Source organism: Scyliorhinus torazame, chromosome 10 (genome assembly GCF_047496885.1).
Source record: "Scyliorhinus torazame isolate Kashiwa2021f chromosome 10, sScyTor2.1, whole genome shotgun sequence".
NCBI classification, from domain to species: domain Eukaryota; kingdom Metazoa; phylum Chordata; class Chondrichthyes; order Carcharhiniformes; family Scyliorhinidae; genus Scyliorhinus; species Scyliorhinus torazame.
Genome location: NC_092716.1, coordinates 153,900,405 through 153,923,568, shown reverse-complemented (window position 1 = coordinate 153,923,568; position 23,164 = coordinate 153,900,405). Strand labels below are relative to the sequence as shown.

Genomic DNA, 23,164 nt, shown 5'->3' with positions numbered 1-23,164 from the left:
TTCGGGAGGCACTCCTCTAGCCTACCCGCCAGTACCTTCGCCAATACTTTTACGTCCACATTCAGAAGTGATATGGGCCGATACGACCCACACTCCGTCGGATCCTTGTCTTTTTTTAGCAACAGTGAAATCGATGCCTGCCCCAAGGTTTGCGGCAACACTTCCCTTCCCTATCGCCTCCTCAAACATCCCCACCATCAGGGGTGCCAACCTATCCTTGATTTTGTTATAATATTCCACTGGAAACCCATCCGGCCCTGCCACCTTCCCTGACTGCATCCTCCCAATCGCATCCTTTATCTCCTGCTCCACTATTGCTCCTTCTAACGTAGCCCTGTCTCCCTCCCCTAGCCTCGGGTACTCCAACCCATCGAGAAATTCCTGCATCTCACGGTCTCCTCCGGGTGGCTCTGACTTGTACAACCTCTCATAAAACTCCTCAAAAACCTTGTGGTGGTATGTATTAGGGGTAATACGGTACACCAGGAATGCCGAGCAGCTATTGGAGGACAGATGCTGGATCCCGATTGGATCTTCCACCTACTGGGCTCCACCCAGATAGGAGGGATATAAGAACCTTGGTAATCCCTGCAGCTGCATTCTGTGAGTGAGCTGCTGGGGAACATGTCTGAACAAGTCTGCTCAATAAAGCCTCGATTGAAGTTCTTTACGTCTTGCCTCGTGTGTGATCGATGGTGCTACACCTTGTTAATCAGCACTGGAGCCACCACCAACTTCCCTGCCCTATCCTTCACCTGAAGAATTTCCCTTGCCGCTGCCTCTCTCCGGAGCTGACCTGCCTTATCTCCATGTTCATAAACTGCACCCCTTGCTCGTCTCAGTTGGCGCACCGCCTTCCTGGTGGACAGTCGGTCGAAGCTCGCCTGTAGTTCCTTCCTCTTTTCCAGCTTTGCTGGGTCCCCATCCTCTGCATACCTCCAGCATCTCATCTATTACCCTCTGCCGCTCCAACCTCTCCTCTTTGTCCACCCTGGCCTTAAACAAAATTACCTCGCCACCACCTTTAGAGCCTCCCAGACGACTGCCTTCGACACCTCACCCGTACAATTGAAACCTACATATTCCTTAATTACCTTTTCAATTTTCTCACAGAACACTTGGTTCCCCAAAAGCCCCACATACAGTTTCCACCCCGGCCTATGTGCTACCCCCTTCTCCAGCACCCTATCCACCCAATGTGGAGAGTGATCTGACACTGCAATTGCAGAGTATTCCGACCCCTTGACTCCAGCCAGCAAAGCCTTCCCCACCACAAAAAAGTCGATCCACGAGTATACCTTGTGGACTGCTGAGAAAAGCGAATACTCCCGTTCCCTTGGGTGCAGGAACCTCCAAGGGTCCACCCCTCCCATTTCCCCCATTAGCCCAGCCAGCGCCTTCGCCCCCCCCCCCCCCCCCCCGATGGGACCAGCGAGTGTGGCCGTGATCTGTCCAACCTTGGCTCCTGCACCAAGTTCCAGTCCTCCCACACAATCCGCTCATGCGTGTCCAAGTAGGGAATAGCCCCAAACACCTTCCTCGCGAATCCCACATTGTCCCAATTGGGACCGTATACACTTAACAGCGCCATTAATCTCCCCTCCAGCGCCCCTGCTACAATCACATATCTACCCCCCCTGATCTGCCACCACCACCTCCATCTGGAAGCGTACACTTTTGCTGACCAACACCGCTACCCCTCGAGCCCTTCCATCAAATCCGGAGTGAAACACTTGGCTAACCCAGCCCTTTTTAAGTCTCACCTGGTCCTTCACCCTCAAGTGAGTCTCCTGCAGCATTGCTACATCGGCTTTCAGACTTTAAAGATGTGCAAGCACCCTTGACCTCTTGACTGGACCTCCTAGCCCTCTCACGTTCCACGTGACTATCCTTATTGGGAGTCTTTCCCCCCCCCCCCCCCTTTGTTATCCACCATCACCATACCGCCCCTGTCCATAGTTAACATCGAACCCCCCCCCTGCAAAAACATCCCCCAACATCCATCCCTTCCCCCCCCCCCCCTCGCTCTCCTCGTAGGCCCATTGAAGCCTGCTATCCAGGCTCTCACCTCACCCCCGTTCACTAACTGACTTTAGTTAGCTAGCGGTGGCTCCCCCCGCCAAGACCTCTTGCCCCCTTCCACCCAGACCCAGAGAAAGAAACACCAAAACCAATCCAACCCCAACAATTCACTAACATAACATTTAACCGTCGCAACACAGAACGCCATTAACTTGAACTCTGCAACAATGCGAAGAGAAGTAAATTTCAATACAAATCAGTAAAAAGAAAGTTGTAATATTTATACATTCAGTCCACAGTCTCTCTTCGAGTTCCGCTCTCCACGTCTGTCCCAAGCCTTCTGCCCTCACGAACGCCTCAGCCGCCTCCGCTGTCTCAAAATAAAAGTCTTTGGCGTTATATGTTACTTTCAACTTCGCCGGGTACACCACACCAAATCGCACCCCCTTGTACAAAGCCGCCTTCACTCGCCCAAACGCCGCTCGTCGTTTTGCCAACTCCACCGTCAAGTCCCGGTAGATCCGAACCGCAGTACCATCCCACAGCACCTCACGCTTCTGCTTCACCCAGCTTAATACCTTCTCCTTCATGCAAAACTTATGGAAGCAGATAATTACTGCCCTTGGCGGCTCGTTCACTTTGGGCTTCGGCCTTAATGACCGATGAGCTCGGTCTAGCTTGTGCAGGGTGGGGCTCTCACCCTCCCCCATCAGCTCTGCCAACTTCTTAGCGAAGTATTGCGTTGGCCTTGGGCCCTCTGTCCCTCCGGGGAAGCTCACAATTCTCATTGTGCCGTCTTGAGCGGTTTTCCAAGTCTTCCAGCTTTGCTCGGAGTCCTCTCTTAACCTCCACCACCCTCCGCAGCTCGTCCCCCATCAAGGTGACCTGGTCGCTGTGTCGTGACACTGCCTCCTCCACCTCCTTCATCTTCTCGCCCTGCTCTCTCACCTCGGCCGATGCCTTTGCCACCTCCACCCTCATCAGGCCGATTGCCTCCTCCACCCATGACCTCAACATGACCGCCGTCTCTTTCCTCAAGGCCTCCATGTGCCTCAAACTGTTTTTCCAGCTCCACCACCATCACCTCGGTCATCATCTCCACCGTAAGTAGTGTGGCCCCGCCTTGCAGTTCAGCTTCTGCCATCCTGTCAACACTTCTGCTAGTCTTCTCCTTCAGCGGCAAACCCGCGTTTCCTCCTTTCTTCGACGCTGCTCTTCGCAACCTTTAGCGGCTTATTGTTTTTTATCTTCTTTCTTTTCTCCTCTCTCCCCCTTCACCCTCCTGTCCTTCATCAATCTGACTTATTCTTTTTTGAAAAAAAAAAGGAGAGGAAAAAAAACTTTTACCAAACTTCCTTAAACCTTCTTTCTTTCTCCTCTGCATTCACCCAGAGCTCCCCTGGGATCAGGCTTCAGCCTTCTTTCTTCCTCCTAGGTGGGAGCCATCCGACGTGGAGCACCCTCCCTACATGGTGCCCTGGCCTCGGGCCTGCCACCTCAGCCTCCTCGTAGCTCCGCCCCCGCTGCTCTGACCTCAACGCCGCGCCGGGCCCAGCGCCTCAGTCCCCGTCGCCCGACACCCGTGCGGGGTTCTTCTCCGGTTTTAAAGCTGGCTGCTTGTGACGGCCCCAAAGGCCGACGATAGTCCAGGGAATGCGTGAAGACTCGGGGATTTCCCCGAAATCGCCGTGAATCGCGGCCACCGGCGGGAGCTCTTGTTGCTGTGACCGCCCTGCTAGCCCACGCCACCGGAAGTCCAGAGTCGCCAATAACGTTGCTATATTTACTCGCTATAAATATGGCAGTCAATAAGGTTGCCCTTTTGTCTAGATATTGATATTAGTTTTCAGAGTTGCCAGGTATCAAATGATACCACCACAAGGTTCAACCGGATATTGATCAAAGACCTAACAACCAGTTAGTTCAAGTTCAATAATATTTATTTACACACAAGATTAACTTATACATGCAACATAAACACTACGAGCTAAATTACACCTAACACTATGACAACCTGTACTTAACTTCAGGCACCCGGCTTAGGCCAGAGGAAAAGTGGCCTTTGTTCAAATCTGGATCTACTGGGTCTGGAGAAGTAACTGCGGTTCAGCTAGGCTCATCTGCCTGGTAGCGAGCGTTGAACTTTGACTTGCTTCTGGTCGTGGTGCTACAGTTGGAGATGGACATTGCCGGAGCACCAGGTCCAAAAGAGACCGAGCACATGGCAGTGTCTCTCTTCATCCTTGGGAGGTTTCACTCTCTTTTGGGCAGTCCTTAGGTTTGGACCCAATAATTTGGCAGTTCTCGATCACTGCCTTCGATCTGAACCAATAAAGGGGCGGGTACCTTGATGGGTGGGCGTGTCCTAACTGGTCATTGACCTTGGCTGTTTATGCTTCCTGGGTGAAGGGAGTGGTGCCGCTGTGTCTGGAATTGTATCGGTTACCTGAGTACCAGTCCTTTGTCTTGGGGAAATGGGTCATTAGAATGGATCGGCTGGGGGTTTCGATACTGTCTGGTTCTCTGCTTACAAATATACATTTAGGCTCTGAGCCTGCCTGAATCTTGTATTGGCCATATTTCCCTTGAGTCTTTGCAAATGTCCATGTTTCTTAATGGTTTATGGATCAAACCAGTAATCTCCCACTGAGCTAACCCTGTGTTCGTAGTCTCCTACTGTGAGCGTGGCGGGGGATCGTGCTGCTCTAGCCATTTTCCACACACACTTATTCACGGGGTCAAAAGAAAGGTTGTGTGAGCTCATGAAATCTATCCCCAAGATGTGTTCTGCTGTCTGGGGTAAATCTACTAAATTGACTTGAGTGCTTGGTTCTAATGTTACCGATTTGAATATCCACAGGGGCCGTAATGTGTCCCTGCTGGAGGTGTCCTGGAAATCCACTAAGTGATAGTGTCTGTAGTGGGCCATATATCTCTTGAAATTTTGCAAATGTTCATGTTTCTTTGTAAGTGGCCATCCCAGATGGCTACACCTCCCTGTTGAACAAGGTGTCCTACCTCTTCTCCACGCCATTCAACAATGACTCCAGCTTCTCACCTGCAAATCTCGTGCTGCACTTCAGGGTTGTGTCATCTTGGCTGGAATGAGTGTGTGAAGGGAGTGGAGTGCTTGCATCCGGCTGTAGCCTGTCAGGCTCTCCAATGTCAGTCCCAACCCTGGCGAATAAGACCCTGGTGTTGGTTTGAAGTGCACTAGTTCCACGTGGCGCTAGTGCTAGCCCATTAATGTGTCCTGAATCGCTCCGGGACCGGCACCATTTTCGTCAATGTAGAACTCTCTCGATTCAGTCCCGGTGTCAGCACTTAGTCTCGCAAATGGAGAATCCAGGCCATCATCTTTGATTGACAGGTCCTACCCCACTTTAAACAGAATTAAGTGCATTCCAAACTCCTCCCTTCATTCACGCTTGAGTGATTTTGAAGTGGTCAGCTGGAAATTGACAGCACTTAACTCTACACTGGCAGCAGTTTGTACCACCGACAAGATGCACTGCAGGAACTCAACCAATTCCCTTTAGACAACACCTTGCAGACCCCCAACTGCAGCCATCTAGAAGGATGGCAGCAGATACCTGGGAGTATCACCACCTGGAAGTTCCCCTCCAAGCCACTCGCCATCCTGACTTGGAAATATACCATCATTCCTTCACTGTTATTGGGTCAAAGTCCTGGAACTCCTTCCTAACAGCACTATGGATGTACCTACACCACATGAGTGCAGTGGTTCAAGAATGCTGTTCAACACCTTCTCAAGGGTAATTGGGGATGGGTAATAAATGCTAGCCTAGCCAGTGATGCCCACGTCACATGAATGATTAAAAATCGCTGCACTTGATTCTGTGTTCAGAACTGACCCCTTAGGGCAGCATGGTGGCGCAGTGGGTTAGCACTGCGGCCTCACGGCGCGGAGGTCCCAGGTTCGATCCCAGCTCTGGGTCACTGTCCGTGTGGAGTTTGCACATTCTCCCCATGTTTGTGGGTTTCGCCTCCACAACCCAAAAATGTGCAAGGTAGGTGGTGACCAAAAATGAGACCACGCTAAATTGCCCCTTAATTTGAAAAAATGAATTGGGTACTCTAAAATTTAAAAAAAAAAGAACTGACCCCTTGACTTTGTTCAGGTTTGCTGTTCTTCTCCATGTCTTTGCAATCTCAACAAGATTATGAGCAGTCCGTTTTTAGTTGCATTCGACTGGTTAAATATTTCCATGTGACGCTGTTCAATGTTTTTATTGAATCACTCTGCCAGTCATGAAGGTGGGTGTGAGACCTGCTGTTGAGTCGCTGCTCAATCTGCTATTGTGCGCATTGTATATGTTTTTAGATTCTGTATTTTTTTTAATTCCTAGCTCAGCTTCCTGTATAGTGACCGTGGAATTCCTGACGGATTTCGTCATATGAATGGTTATGGGTCTCATACCTTCAAGATGGTAAATGACAGACAAGAGGCCGTGTATTGCAAATTCCATTTCAAGGTACAGTAAAACTTTCTGGCTTGCAGTTTTAACATTGGGTGAGGAAGGTCAGGGTTTAGGCTCCCATTGCTCATTTCTTAGGCATTGAATTGAGATCTTGAGATGAATGTCATGCAAAATGCAGTTTGTGTTGCCCACTTGTTTAGTAAGATTTTATGCGAACCTTTCTGTGATTGAAGACTATGAACTGCAGATCTGTCACAAACCTTCACAACCGATACTACGTTAATAGGTTGAGGTTAGGGGGAGGCTAAAGCAGACAGCCTCCCCCTATTTACGGTGGCACAGTGGTTCGCATTGCTGTAACACAACACTAGGGACCCTGGTTCGATTCCCGTCTTGGGTCACTGTCTGTGGAGTTTGTACTTTCTCCCCGTGTCTGTGTTGGTTTCCTCCCCCCAGTTCATAGATGTGCAGGTTAGATGGATTGGCCATGATAAATTATCCCTCGTGCTCAAAGGGTTAGGTGGGGTTATTTGGTTATGGGGTGGGTTTTGGGCCTAGGTAGGTTGTTCTTTGAAAGAGTCGGTGCAGGCTCAATGGGCCAAATGGCCTCCTTCTGCACAGTAATGATTCTATATCTCTGAGCTTTGGACAAAAATGACTCTTTGCAATGATATAATAGCACTTCCAACCTGGCTAAGAAGTGGGGAGCTGCTGGCCTGAAACATCATGTCTCCCTTTGCAAACAAATAGTCATAATTTTAGCTTGGCTATCATCATATTGACTGCAGTTATGAGGAAATGAAAAACCAACAATATGATTTATCAAGGTTCCAAAGCCTAAAGCAAATACATGTAATTATTACAGGTGATTAAGAAGGCGAATGGAGTTTTGTCCTTCATTGCTAGAGGGATGGAGTTTAAGACAAGGGAGGTTATGCTGCAACTGTATAAGGTGTTAGTGAGGCCACACCTGGAGTATTGTGTTCAGTTTTGGTCTCCTTACCTGAGAAAGGATGTACTGGCGCTGGAGGGTGTGCGGAGGAGATTCACTAGGTTAATCACAAGAGTTGAGGGGGTTGGATTACAAGGAGAGGTTGAGTAGACTGGGGACTGTACTCGTTGGAATTTAGAAGGATGCGGGGGGATCTTTTTTGAAACATGTAAGGGAATAGATATCAAGATAAAGATAGATAGTTTTTTGAAGAATAAAGGGTTATGGTGTTTGGGTGGAAAAGTGGAGCTGAGTCCACAAAAGATCAGCCATGATCTCATTGAATGGCGGAGCAGGCTCGAAGGGCCAGATGGCCTACTCTTGCTCTAGTTCTTATGTTTTTATTTGAATTGACAATTTTTAATTAATGTCTCTTCACAGACCAATCAAGGTATCAAAAATCTTACTGTGGAAGCAGCTAGTCAGCTGGCTTCTGATGACCCCGACTATTCTATTCGTGATCTCTATAATGCCATTGCAACTGGAAATTTCCCATCCTGGAGTTTCTATATTCAAGTCATGACTTTTCAGGAAGCACAAGTGCATCGATGGAACCCCTTTGATGTGACCAAGGTCAGCTACTGAGCTTTGCAGATTACAAAGAGCATGCCTAAAAGAGAGAATAGTCTCCAAACGAGACACTCGGGCTGTGGTTTTTTTCCTAATAGGAGAGCACACTTTGGGTGCGGGCAGTATTGAATACATTTCCCCAATCTACGTTTTATGGACTTGGCTGCAGGGCACATTTGGCACTGAACTATTGACAATCCCTTCAGGATGAAACCATTGTGAGGCAAGATTAGACTGTTGAAATTGCAACGCCACTTAAAACATTTGAAGATCAATAGAAACTCGTTTTGTATAAAGTCGTGGCAAATTTCCTAATGATGCAAAGATTTCCGAGCAATCCTGCTTGCTGATTTTTGAAATTCCATTTCGGCAATGTTATGATCAAAGATTGCCTAACTTGTGGGGGGTGAGGGACAATAGGAGAGATCATTAAGAAGAATTTGGCTTTGAGGAATTTCTATAAGTGCAGGACCTGAGGGATCCACTATAATGTTAAGAATGTCAGGAAATTTAGCCACCTTTGTTTTTAGAAAAAAGATAATGGAGATGTGGTACCAGTAACCTGGAAAAATGATCAAACAGGAAAGACTTGGGTTTTAAAAATGGAGCTGGATGAATTTCCGGAAAAGGGATATGCAGTACTTTTGACTTGAGCATTAAAGAATCTGATGGGAGCTTTAAAAGGGTTGTGAAGATGGACAACAGTCTTCTATTTAAACAATATACTTTTAATTAAAAGTAGCTTTCTCGTTCATCCCAGGTTTGGCCTCATAAGGAGTTCCCACTCATCCCGGTGGGGCAGATGGTCCTCAACAAGAATCCAATCAATTATTTTACAGATGTGGAACAAATGGCTTTTGACCCCAGCAACATGCCATCAGGCATTGAACCTAGTCCTGACAAGATGCTACAGGTACGGTTAAAGAGATTGGCTCTTTTTAAGATTTATAAAAGAGCGGTGAAACTTCCCTTTTCCCTGGTCAGGTTGGAAACCTGTTTCAAGCCTGCTACTGAAGCTGACTATTCAGAAACAAGTGGGAGCATCCTAGTTTGGGTTGTTCCAACAACTTTTCTTTGTCTGGGTGTGGGTGGGGGGTATGAACCATTCAAAAAAAACAACTTTCTGTTGCAGCTTTTTTTTTTTTAAACTGTCCACAAATGTCCTCAAGGGAAGGGATCATTCTCATTCTGGCCTATATGTGTCTCCTATACATGAACGATTATGTTTTTGACTTTTAATGGCTTCGGGGAAACTAGTGATCGGTAGTAATTCCTGCCTTGCAAATGTTACCAATTTGCGGGAATTTGTTGAATTGATGTAGCATGGTACAGATGGCATAACATCTGTAGCAATATTCTGAATTGTGTTTGAGTGTCTTTAGGCTTGAATGTACATTTTTGTATGTCTCTTGTAATGGATATCGGAAGCAGGCCGCTTTCCTGGTGGCTCAGTGGATAAATGTGTCGCCTGGTGTAGGGCTGGTCTGCACAGATCCCAAGATGGACATAGATGAGGCAGCCATTCAGCCCATCAGTGATGCAAAATAAAACACTTTCATTTATTCTCGTGTTATGTACTGAGCAAGTCTCAGATTTGTCTACCCAATTTAGAAAGCGATTGCAACTGATGAATAAATTCTTGCACATTGTTTGCACTGGCTTTATCTATGCCCTGTATTCATTGAAGTAGTGGTGGGCCTTTATTTTCCTTTATTCTTCTCTCTCTATAAGGTCTCAACTAAACTTTTTGTCTTCCACGTTTTGGGACAGTTGAAGACAGATTTCCCTTCCCAAGGGGACATAGTGAACCCAATGGGGTTTTTATAACAATTGCCGATGGTTTCGTAGTCATCATTAGACTCCAGATTTTTTTATTGATTTCAAATTTCACCATCTGTCATGGTGGGATTTGAAGCCAGGTCCCCAGAGCATTGGAATATTTCTCTGTGAAGGAAACTGGCTTTTTACCCCTTGTATATAATTCTCCCAGTCACACACTTTCTGAGATCAGGAGCTATAGTTCATCAGTCCTTCAGCCTTTTATCTCTCCTGTACACCACCCCCATCATTTGAATATCTTGAGACAAAGACAAAGAACAATACAGCACAGGAACAGGCCCTTCGGCCCTCCAAGCCTGCACCAGGTTAAGACACCAACCTTTGCCAAAACCCTCCGCACTTCCTTGTGCCATATCCCTCGATACCCATCCTATCCATGTGCTTGTCAAGATGCCTTTTGAACGCTGTTAATGTATCTCCTTCCACAACCTCCCCTGGCAGCGTGTTCTAGGCTCTCACCACTCTCTGCGTAAAAAACCTGTCTCGCACATCCTCCTCTAAACGTTGCCCCACGGACCTTCAATCTATGCCCCCTGGTGACTGACTCCTCCACCCTGGGAAAGAGTGCCTGCCCATCCACTCTATCCATGCCCCTCATTATCTTGTAGACGTCTATCAGGTCACCCCTCAACCTCTGTCTTTCTAATGAAAACAGTCCGAGTCTATTCAGCTCTCCACATAGCTAACCCTCCAGACCAGGCAACATCCTGGTAAACTTCCTCTGCACCCTCTCCAAAGCCTCCACATCCTTCTGGTAGTGTGGTGAACAGAATTGTGCGCAATATTCCAAGTGCAGCCGGACCAAGGTTCTATACAACTGTAGCATGGCTTGCCAATTTTTATACTCTGCCCCGTCCAATGAAGGCAAGCATTCCGTATGCTTTCTTGACTACCTTGTCCACTTGTGTTGCCACTGTCAAAGGTCTGTGGACATGTACACCCAGATCTCTCTGGTTTTCTATATTCCTAAGGGTTTTGCCATTTACAGTATATTTCCCCTCCTATATGTTAGACCTACCAAAATGCATTACCTCACATTTGTCCGGGCAGCACGGTAGCACTGTGACTTCACAGTGCCAGGGTCCCAGGTTCGATTCCCCGCCAGGTCACTGTCTGTGCGGAGTCTACACGTTCTCCCCGTGTCTGCGTGGGTTCCCTCCGGGTGCTCCGGTTTCCTCCCACAGTCCAAAGACGGCAGGTTAGGTGGATTGGCCATGATAAATTGCCCTTAGTGGTTAGGAGGGGTTATTGGGTTATGGGGATAGGGTGGATGTGAGGGCTTAAGTGGGTCGTGCAGACTCGATGGGCCAAATGGCCTCCTTCTGTACTGTATGTTCTATGTCTAAACTCCCATTTACCATTTCTCTGCCCAAGTCTCCATCCTGTCTATGTCCTGCTGTATCTTCTGACAATCCTCAACACTATCTGCCACTCTACCTTGGTGTCATCCGCAAACTTACTAATCAGACCAGCTACATTTTCCTCCAAATCGTTTATGTATACTACAAACAATAGAGGCCCCAGCACAGATCCCTGAGGAACACCATTAGTCACAACCTTCCATTCAGAAAACCACCCTTCTACTGCTACCCTTTGCCTTCTGCAACCGAGCCAGTTCTGTATCCAGCTTACCACCTTGACTCTGATCCCATGTAACTTCACCTTCTGTACCAGACTGCCATGAGGCACCTTGTCAAAGGCTTTACTGAAGTCCGTGTAAACAACATCCACCGCCCTCCTCTCAAATTCTTCTAATTTATACTGATCTGACCTCTGGATACATTAAGTTATCCACTACCTTTGTTTACTGGTGGCCACACTGATTTTATGTTAAATATTGGATCTACTATTGTTTCTATTTCACCTTTAGCCCTTTCTGAGCCAGGTTCCTTGCTATTGGCTCTAATTATATGGTACTTAGTTTGGTGTTTTAAATAGTTTCTGAAAGTGCATTTTGTGCCACATCTGTAAAGACTTTCAGAATTAATGTTCGTGCAGGTACCTTTTGTTGCTTTTGGAATTAAAAAAAAACAAAACATTTTATTCTCCTTTTTCACATTTTCTCTCAAATTTACACCCGCCAACAGTAAACAATAATCAGTAACGAATATGTCAATCCCATATCAATAACAACGATCCCATCCTCTCTCCAAACCCCAAACATTAGCCTGCATGTTCACATAAACAAATGACAAAAAGGAATCACCCATAGTCACCATGAACACACAGCCCCTGCCCCCCCCCCCCCCCAACTAATGTTCGATGTTATCCAGTTCTTGAAAAGTGCATAATGAATAATGCCCATGAATTGTAGAACCCCTCCATCCTTCCCCTCAGTTCAAACTTAACCTGAGTCAAGAATTCCAACTGGTCCCCCCACCACGCCAGGGCACAGGGTGGAGAGGTTGCTCGCCAACCCATCAGGATCCGCCTTTGGGCGATCAACGAGGTGAAGGCTACAACATCTGCCTCCGCATCCGTTTCCACCCCGATTGGTCCGACACCCCGAATATGGCCTCCTGAGGGCCCGGGTCCAGTTTCACGTGCACCACTTTAGAGATTACCCTAAAAACTGCCTCCCAGTAATCCTCCAGCTTTGGACAGGACCAAAACATATGAACGTGATTTGCGGGGGCCCCCCCGCAACGTTCACACAAGTCTTCTACCCCTTCAAAAAATCGGCTCATCCTCCCCCTCGTGAGAACATAGAACATAGAACAATACAGCGCAGTACAGGCCCTTCGGCCCACGATGTTGCACCGAAACAAAAGCCATCTAACCTACACTATGCCATTATCATCCATATGTTTATCCGATAAACTTTTAAATGCCCTCAATGTTGGCGAGTTCACTACTGTAGCAGGTAGGGCATTCCACGGCCTCACTACTCTTTGCGTAAAGAACCTACCTCTGACCTCTGTCCTATATCTATTACCCCTCAGTTTAAAGCTATGTCCCCTCGTGCCAGCCATATCCATCCGCGGGAGAAGGCTCACCCTATCCAACCCCTATAGGTGAGGTGTGCTCTATATACCACCTTCAGCTGTATCAGCCCCAATCTCGTACACGAGGTGGAGGCATTCACTCTCCGGAGCACCTCACCCCAGAACCCCTCTATATCCTCTCCCATCTCTTCCTCTCACTTTGCTTTGATCCCTTCCAATCGTGTCTTCTCTTCCAAAATGGCTCCGTAAACCGTGCTCAGCTGACCTCCACTCATCCACATGCTTAGCCTTTGGTTATACGAAGATCCACAGTGCACAGAAGTTCTGATCTTTAGTGTTTGATTCTCGAAGATTCCTCAATGATGCTGATACTCCCAAGAGTACAGGCGCGCTGTTCAGGCTCCCAAGGTTTGCTGGACATGCAGTGCACTAATCATCCTCTGAGTCATGACACGTGTGCCCTTGAGGAGGCACTTGAGAGTTGAGAATATTTTGTTTATTAAATGGTCGTCAGTAACAGATTTGAAAATGACTATGTAACCTTCCACATCACACTAACCATTAAACAACCAGGAAACGTCCCTGTTCCATATTGCTATATCACCTAATTTTCACACAGAAAACCAAACACCATATAACCCCTCACAGAAACCGAGGATAAGCCTGAGAATGGGTTATCATGTCCAGAGCTTTGTTGTAGAAATGACCTGCCCAATCTGATCAATGCGTTTCATGTATCAGTGCCATTCTCCGTCTGGGAGCCGCAGCTGTGCAGCCTCTCCCACACGGTCCAATCTCACTGGAGCCAAATCCCGGCATCCGCATATTCCACTGGTGAGATGCAGGTGAACATCCTTGACTCCCAGCATGTTTAGCCCGTGGTGACGTGCCAGGTACATGCAACACTCCCCACACCAGCGTGTTATGGGTCAGGGTTTAGAGAACCCCAAAGTGTATCATGGTGGTCACCTGACCCACAACTTTTAATAGATTGTGGTATGGGGAGCACACGGCCCACTCTACAGGTGTGGTACGGCAGAAATGGAAATGTATTTTTTTAAACAAAACAGTGTTTATTCTATGAACTCAAGTTAACCTTTTTAAAACAAACAGTGAATATCTCAGCGACCATTAATTCAAAGATAACCCCCAAAGAATACAACACTAAGTAATCCTTTAAGCTGTCCTTTTAATATCCAAAAGACTTGACAATCTTTAAACAGAAGCACATCAGGGTTTACATTCAATACTGAAAACATTTATAATTCTGAATTCACCAAATGATTAACAAATAGTCCTTCATGGCAGAGAGATCAGCAGTACAGCTGCTTTTGCTGACGTCAGCTGCAACACACTGAAAAACAAAACCAAAAAGACAGACACACACGAGCTTTTCTCAAAGTGAAACTAAAAAGCAGAACCAGAGCTCGGCTCCACCCACACTCTGACATCATTGCAGTAACATGTGCAGCCAAACATTTCTTAAAGCGACATTCTCATGACAAGCGTCAAACTCATTTCATCGTTCGGATCCATGTCGCGCACCAGGTCCCGCAGCGTCATCTTGTTTCAAACCAGATTTCCTTCACGACTCGTATATCCTCCTGAACCTGTTATTCCAGACTCCCAAGTATCTTAGAAAAAAATTGTTCTTTCCAGCTACAGAAGAGGAAGGAAATAGCAACAGCAGCCTCCAGACATACGCAGCCACAAGCAGGAGCAAGCAGCAAACACAACCTACAGCTGTTAAGTGCTCACACAACTAACCAGGCTAATTCTTCATTTGAAATAGCCTTCAGCTGTGAAGCTGGAGGCTGGTCACAATGGGCGTGAAATTGAATTTGAGGTTAGAAGCAGCTCTGTCCTGTCAGTGTTTGGTAGGACAGACAGGCTATAGCTGTGGTTACACTTGTTATATTTAATGATGGATTGAAGGCCTCAAGAGACGCAAAGCCCTGCCTCCACGGCCAGGATGATCCCTGAACTAGAATGCTTCAGGCCCCTGAGTCGTCGTCCCCCTCCCGACCACTGGGGCAACCGCTTCAGTGTCCTTGAGCTGCATGCTGGAAAATGGAAATAGCTACTCGCTTCCCCTCAGTAGCCATTACATCAGCATCGAGTTTTTGAAAAGTACTAAACGACACCTGTGTGATTTCCTGTTGGGTAATTCCCAGGATGCCGGGGAGATTGAAATGAATGCAGAATAAAGGGGTTAAGGGTTATGGTGTTCGGGCCGGAAAGTGGAGCTAAGTCCACAAAAGATCAGCTATGATCTCATTGAATGGCGGAGCAGGCTCGAGGGGCCAGATGGCCTACTCCTGCTCCTAGTTCTTATGTTCTTAAGTTCTAAATGAAAGTTGATGATATCGGCATTTTTGGGCGTCCTCTGGAGTGGGCCGACAGGATCACAGAATTGTTTGTGTCCAGTGCGAATCTCTATTTTGGCCTTTCCAGTAATTCCCGGCAGGCCCGGATCCACGTTGGGCGCAACGCGGTTGCTGAATCACTCTCGAGTTGCCAGAAAATGCTCTCTTCTTTCCCTACCATGTGCATTCAGAGAGACCAACAGATATTGCTTTTTTTACAATGGTGTAATTCAGATCAGGGATGTGGCTGGTTTGGAAGATTGGTATGAGAGAGTATGGGTCGAGTCTGCTTTGTGTAATTCTGTGGCTCTGTTGATGCATCCATCCATTCATTCCCCCACCACCCCCCGAAAATCTTTTACACACACAGATTCAATTCATTACGTTCCTATATATGCTCTGTTTCAGTCGTCAGCTTGCTACCATGACTTTTTTGAAAGCATGGGTTTCCTTGACTACATTTAGCTGTAATGCTGTACTCCACAAAGTATTCCCTCATGGAGCTTTGGCCCATCATACCTCTGCCAGCGATCAAGCACCTATCTATTCTAATCCCATTTGCAGTACTTGATCCGTAGCTTTGTTTGCTATGGCATTTCCAAGTGCTCATCTAAAGACTTCTTCGTGTAAGAGGTGAAACTGATTTAATTTCTTTTTGATCTTTCTGATTGAGATTGGGTGTGCTCCAGGAAGCAGAGGAAAGATCCTCGATTATGTTGTCCAAGGGGAATGAGATGAATTGGCATTAGGAAGAAAGGGTCAGGATCATGCTGCTAAAACTTAAACCAATTTATTGCAGCTTTAATGGGAAGATGTGGGGTGTAATCGAACCAAAGATAACCAGAGTCCTGGGCGGGATTACAAGCGCTGGGAATGACCCCACTATGTAACTGCCATTTCGGCTCCTGGGGGGAACGCCCTCCATGCTGCACTTTGTGTCATTTCCTGCTCCAGTGAGCGGAGCTCCTCATTGCAGGAAGCGTTCAGGACGACATTTCGCCTGGTCGCAGTTTGTGGGGGCCAGTTCTGAGCAGTGCTTGGCTACTGTCTCCTTAGTGAGGCTGTTGGATGCTGGGTGGCCGTTCCATATTCCGCAAGCATAATTAAAAGTGCTTTAAGGGCTTTTAACTATGCAAGGCTGGGTCCCAGGGTGGCATCCAGATTGTGACGTCGTGGAGATCTGGTTGGATCTCGCGAGGCCGCCCTCCCCCCAGATCTCCAAACTTTGCATGTGATGGGGGTGGGGAGAAAGGGGGGATTCTGAGAGAACTCCGAAATCAGCCATGATTGAATGGCGGAGTGGACTCGATGGGCCGAATGGCCTTACTTCCGCTCCTATGTCTTATGGTCTTAACAAAGTAGGAATGAAAGAAATAATTGGTGCTCCCTAACCTACATTTATAGTTGTATCTCTTGGTGCTGACTAAATGAAATGCAAATTATGGACAGTTGTGCTGAGATGGCTTTATTCACATTGTTCCTGAAAGCAATCATCCTGCTTTTCAGGAATTCCAGATTTTAAACTTTTGAAAAAAAGGAGGTTTTCAACAAAAGGTGGGTATAAATCCATTGATTAGTGCTGTGGGATCTGTGTGTTACTCAATATCTCCCAATTGTTTTATAGGGGCGCCTGTTTTCATATACGGATACTCACAGGCACCGCCTGGGTTCTAACTATCTTCAGCTTCCAGTGAACTGCCCATTTAAGTGTCGTGTAGCTAACTACCAGCGAGATGGACCCATGTGCTCAACTGATAACCAGGGTAAGCACCCCAACCTTCCCCTGGTACGATCAGCTTTTATGCTACTTGGCCTTTTTGTTTTATAGGCCCAGTAGTTTACACCGTATCCTACAGCGTGTCTCCCAATACGCAGCTGGCTGCCTTTCAGATTGTGACTGTGGTGCCACAGGCACTTTCCAGGTCCATTTCAATTGTGAAGGTAAACTGCTGGGGATGCCTGGTTTTGCTATCCAATTGGCATCTTGGGAGCAAATATTCTCTTGGTTATGAATGGCGATGTTTTTATCCCCCCCAAGTGGCTTGGCCGTTCAACAAAATCTCGGGTGTGTGAGGCACTGCAGTGATGGTGAGTGATGACGTGTCATCACCCTGCAGTTTCTTACAGTGACTACTCTGTGTTGGGCTGTGGCAAAGCTAAGACCATGAGATTAGGATTGATGCTCATGCATTCCATTGTCCAAAGAGACTGAAGTGGAGCTGGAATCCAGTGACATAGAAGAAAACAAGTGACATAGTCTGGTAAAAAGAAGACATTTTGTAGAATCATACTGCACAGAAGGAGACCACTTGGTCTATCGTGCTATGCCATCCAGAAAGGAACTATCCAGCTTATTGCAATTACCAGCTCTTGTTCCATTGTCATTTCGGTAACCGACCTTCAAGTACTTTTTAAATGCAGTGAGGGTTTTTGTTTCTACCACCCCTTTGGATAGTGATTTCCAGACCTCTACCCACCCCACCTTGAGTGAACCATTTCTCCTCCACTCTTTTCTCTCTAATCCTTCTACCAATTTCTTTTAATCAATGATCCCTGGTTATTGACGGCTGCTCCGGAAAATCCTTCCTATCCATTCTATTTAGGTCCCTCGTGATTTTACACACCTCAATTAAGTTTCCCCATCCCCAATGTGCCAAAGAAAACAACCCCAACCTAGCCAATCTTCCCTTGTAATCAACAATTTTCCATTCCTGGCACAGTGGTTATCACTGCTGCCTCACAGCACCAGGGTACCCCGGGTTCGATTCTTGCCTTGGGTGATACCGTGAAGTTTGCACTTTCTCCCCGGGGAAAGTGTGGGTTTCCTCTGGGTGCTCCAGTTTCCTCCCATAGTCCAAAGATGTGCAGTTGCAGGGGTGTGGACCTGGGTAGGGTGCTGTTTCGGAGTGTCGGTGCTGACTCAACGGGCTGAATGGCCACCTCCTGCACTGCAGCATTCTATGAAAAACCTCAAATTTCCTCACATCCCCTCCGATTTAAATCTGAGCTGTTGTTTTGTACTCCAACTTTACAAATTAACCAGATTGGATTTTCAAAACTTTGCTATAGTTAATAAGACACCAGTGAACGTTGCTGGGAAATATTTATTTCACAAAACGTGGACCTTTCGGACCGTTTCCATAGCAATTGCCTTTTGATCCCTTATAATTGATCAGAGTAATGTAATCCTGCCTAGCTTCACATTTGAACATTAGACACTAATAAAAGTTTTCAAACACTTTTCCTTGCTTTTAAGAGGAGACAGTGAAGACCGCTAATGCCTGAGGTTTTGGTGTCATTCTAATTCCTTAGCAGGTGGTGGAGTGAGGTAGGGGTAGCTGGTTAAGGAGTAGCTTTCAACAGTATACAACTAACCTGCTTTCATGCATACAGGTTTTAGCTGTTTATACAGCGATAATGGGATTGAAAATAGAGCCAGGAGTCCAAAGAACAAGGTCTAATTATAGTGGGAGGACTATTTTATGATAGAGTGGTATAAACATCACTTGAGTTGCAAGACCAGTTAAGCTGTTTTCAGGGCATGATTTTCAATTGGAATTTTGAAAAATACCCTGTGCAACTCCTATTAATTTGTGCTTTCCATTCCTTACCAAAACGGTTAAGTTGCTATTTGGTTTCTGCCAATATGAGTTTGAATTGTTTGCTTCATGTATGTGAAAATGCATGTCAGAAAAATCCCCAGGGCAGTGTTATGTTTTCGAGAGTATCATCCTGACCTGGCGTGCGAGCTGCTCTCGGAACCATGTAGGCAAGCCCAGACGTACTGTCGCATTATTTAAATTAACAGCTTGACTGGCCTTGTGGTGTCATTGTAAACCTCTTGTCTGCTAAATGGAGAAATTAATGATCAATGATAACCAGGAACGTTTCATGTGAAGCTAACTATTGCCTCCTGCTGGGCTGCCATTTTATGGGTGTTGGCAAGGGTTTTCTAGAATTTAGTTTGTGGTTTTCAGTGTATACCTGATAATGCGGGGCATCACATGATTAATAAGGGGATACTGGAAAAAGGCAGGAGTATGCGGATGAGAAACTCATCAGCCATGATCGAATGGCGGAGAAGACTCAAATAGGCCGAATGGCATATTTCTGCTCCTGTATCCTATGGTCTCATCTCTGCTGTCTCGCTGACCTCTCATAAAGAAAATTAGTGTAATCATAAAGTAAAACCTGACTATTTGTTCTCTGGTGTAGGTGGAGCACCAAACTATTATCCAAATAGTTTTAGTGGCCCTGAAACGCAGCCTCTGGCCTTGGAGCATTCCTTGACTCTAACGAATGATGTTGCTCGGTACAACAGCTCCAATGATGATGATTACTCCCAGGTAAGTAGAGCTTGACTGCATGAAGATGTTCTTTTTTTTTTCTCCTCCTCCTCTTGATGCTATCCCTCTAACACACACGCGCACACACACCAAACTCCACACAGCAAACATGTAGCCCATGTTCAGTAAACACACTAGATATAACATGTTGATCTTTTCCTGATGTGCTTAAGATTTTGAAGGTGGGTGAGACTAGGTGTGTTTCTTTATGACTGACTATAGTCGGGGGCACAGATAGACGTTTCTGTCGATGTGAAAGAGACTCCAGGATGGTGTGTTGCCTCCCTGGTGCCAGGGTCCAGGATGTTTCTGAATGGGCAGGGGGAATTCTGAGGGGGGAGGATGATCAGCCAGAGGACGTGGTGCCTATTGGTACTAACGACATGAGCAGGAATTCAGGGAGTTAGGTAGAAAGTTTAAAAACAGGACCTCTAGAGTTGTAATCTCGGGATTACGCCCTGTGCCACATGCCAATGAGGCTAGAAATAGGACGATAGTACAGCTGCGAGGGAGGGTTTCAGATATATATGAACTAGGATCAGGAGTAGGCCATCTGGCCCTTCGAGCCTTCTCCGTCATTCAAGAAGATTATGGCTGATCTTTTTTGGAATCGGCTCCGCTTTCCCGCCCAAACCCCACAAACCCTTTATTGCTTTATTCTTCAAAAAACTATCTTATCTTTATCTTAAAAACATTTAATGAAGGAGCTTCAACTGCTTCACTGGGCATCTGGACCATTGCGATCTCTTCCAGGATAGATAGGATCTGTACAAGAAGGATGGGTTGCATCTAAACAGGAGGGGCATAAATATCCTGGCTGTGAGGTTTGCTAGTGTCACATGGGAGGGTTTAAATTAGTGTGGCGGGGGGGGGGAATTAACTTGAGGGGAACTAGAGAGTAGGGCCAGTAAGACTGAGGAAGAGTAGGCAGGGGGATGTTGCTGAACACAGCGGGACTGGTGGTCTGAAGTGCATTTGTTTCAATGAGAGAAGTATAACGTAAGGCAGATGAACTTTGAGCTTGGATTAATACTTGGAACTGTGATGATGTTGCCATTACAGAGACTTGGTTGGGGGACAGGATTGGCAGCTCAACCAGGATTTAGATGTTTCAGGCAGGATAGAGGGGGATGTAAAATGGGTGGGGGAGTTACACTACTGGTTAAGGAGAATATCACAGCTGTACTGCAGGAGAACACCTCGGAGGGCTCAAACAGCGAGGCAGTATGGGTAGATCTCAGGAATAGGAAGGGTGCAGTCACAATGTTGGGGGTTTACTACAGACTTCCCAACAGTCAGAAGGAGATAGAGGAGCAGATACGTAGGCAGAATTTGGTAAGGTGTAAAAGCAACAGGGTTGTGGTGGTGAGTGATTTTTAACTTCCCCTATATTTACTGGGACTTGCTTAGTGTTAGGGGCTTGAATGGGACAGAGTCTGTCAGGAGCATCCAAGGGGTTTCATGAATCAACATGTAGATAGTCCAACTAGGGAAGGGGCCTTACTGGACCTGGTATTGGGGCGTGAGCCTGGCCAGGTGGTCGAAGATTCCGTAGGGGAGCATTTCAGAACAGTGACCATAATTCAGTGAGTTTTAAGGTACTGTTGGGTAAAGATAAAGAATAGTCCTCGGGTGAAGGTGCTAAATTGGGGAAGGGCTAATTATAACAATATTAGGCAGGAACTGAAGAATTTGGATTGGGGATGGATGTTTATGATAATTCAATATCTGCCGTGTATGTGGGAGGTTTTCAAATGTCAGTTGATAGGAATTCAGGACCGGCATGTTCCTGTGAGGATAAAGGATAGGTATGGTAAGTTTTGGGAACCTTGGAAACGAGGGACATTGTGGGCTTAGTCCAAAGGAAAAAGGAAGCACTTATAAGGACTATAAGGCTGGGAGCAGATGAAGACTTTGAAGAATACAAGGAAAGTAGAAAGGAACTGAAGCAAGGAGTCCGGAGGGCTGAAAGGAGTCCTGAAAAATCATTGGCAAACAGGATTAAGGAAAATCCCAAAGCTTTTTATACGTATGTAAAGAGCAAGGGGATAGACAGGGAAAGAGTTGGTCCACTCAAGGACAGGGAAGGGAATCTATGTATGGAGTCAGAGGAAATTGGGCACTGGGATTGCCACACCAGTGCTCGGCTGGGGGTGGGGCCCCTCAGCAGAGGTGAGCTGCTAATTGAGGGGAGGGGGGAAAGGCGCTGCGGGGTCAACCGGGGGGGAAATCGTTCATGGCACTACCATGCCAATCCCTGGATCATATGTACCCGTTCCAGAGGCAACCCCTGTCCTTGCCCATCTGCCGCACCGATCACCCATACCCCTCACCGACTGCTGAGGCCTCGGGCTGTGCGGCTGAAGGCTGTTGCAAATCGGGAATTAGTTAAGTGAGCACTTGACACATGTCAAGTGGATCACTGTGGGTGGGCTGACACATGTCAAGTGGATCACCATGGGTGGGCTGGCCATGTAGCATGTGGGAATCATTCCCCAGAGTCCCAATCTCACCTTGATGCCTGGACACCGTGCTTGAACACTGCAGGAGGTAACACCACACCGGCAGCAGCCAACATCTGAACACCCAGGGAATGGGACACAGCTCCGGGCACATGTCACAGCCTGAGGGTGGGTGAGTGCCACGGGGAGGGGCAGATGCCTGGAGAGATGGGCCACGGGTCCGGTGGTCAGCCTCCATTGCAAATGAAAGTAATAATCTTTATTAGTGTCACAAGTAGGCTTACATTAACACTGCAATGAAGTTACTGTGAAAAGCCCCTAGTCGCCACATTCCGGCGCTTATTCGGGTATACGGAGGGAGAATTCAGAATGTCCAATTCACCTAACAAGCACACCTTTAGGGACTTGTGGGCGTCATCAGGGGGTTCTGTGGACAGAGAGCCCCAGCTCACTTGGTGGCACATGCACAGCTGTGCCACCCTGCCCCGTGTGCTGTCCTTGACAGGCAGCCTCATCAGAGGGGTGGAACTGAGCTGATGCCCACTGTCGCCACTCCATGGTACAGGTCTCACCTGGCACTCAGCACCCCCTCCTCCCGATCAGTGCCCTTGGGGCCCTGGGGTTTACCTTGGGACAGAGGGGCAGCAGTTTCGAGCTCTGGCTGCCACTGCATCATCTGGCTCTGCCAGCCCTGGCGGTTCCCCACAGTCTACACCATGGTGTCGAAGCTCTCGGCGATGCTCCTCGGGGATTGGGACATGCTCCACAGCGCCTCGGCAATGCCCATCTGAGAGTGGGACATATCCTGCAGAACCTCATCAAGGTCGGCTTGGTACTGGGTTACATTCCCCAGCGAGCCCACATTCCGCTGAGACTCTCAGCCATGACTGTCACCGACTGCGCGATGCCTTGGATACCTTCACTCATGGTGCCATAGTCGTGCGGCAGGCTCTCCATTATGGTCACCACCCTAGCAGTGTTGGCCTCGGCGCATTTTTCTGTGCCCGTAGCGTCTGGGACCCCTCTGTTGGAGCGACGCTGACATCAACCTCTGAACATCCTGGCCGCTCCCTATCGTCTCCATCAGCTCGGGGTAACATATTTCCAGGGGCTGGGACCCAGCTGGTCATGATATCCAGCAGCCCTCTGACTGCTGTCTTGTCTGGGGGTTCCTGCCTCCA

General features: G+C 47.3%; 1 protein-coding gene across 1 annotated transcript in view; it reads left to right on the top strand.

The window, feature by feature from the left end:
* cat (catalase) overlaps window positions 1-23,164 on the top strand; it is an 84,204-nt gene that overhangs the window by 44,137 nt on the left and 16,903 nt on the right. Inside the window, exons 6-10 of the mRNA XM_072518842.1 lie at window positions 6,393-6,518; window positions 7,837-8,028; window positions 8,786-8,938; window positions 16,800-16,938; window positions 19,391-19,521. Of these exons, the coding sequence (XP_072374943.1) occupies window positions 6,393-6,518; window positions 7,837-8,028; window positions 8,786-8,938; window positions 16,800-16,938; window positions 19,391-19,521 (741 nt within the window). The remainder of the gene's footprint in view (window positions 1-6,392; window positions 6,519-7,836; window positions 8,029-8,785; window positions 8,939-16,799; window positions 16,939-19,390; window positions 19,522-23,164) is intronic.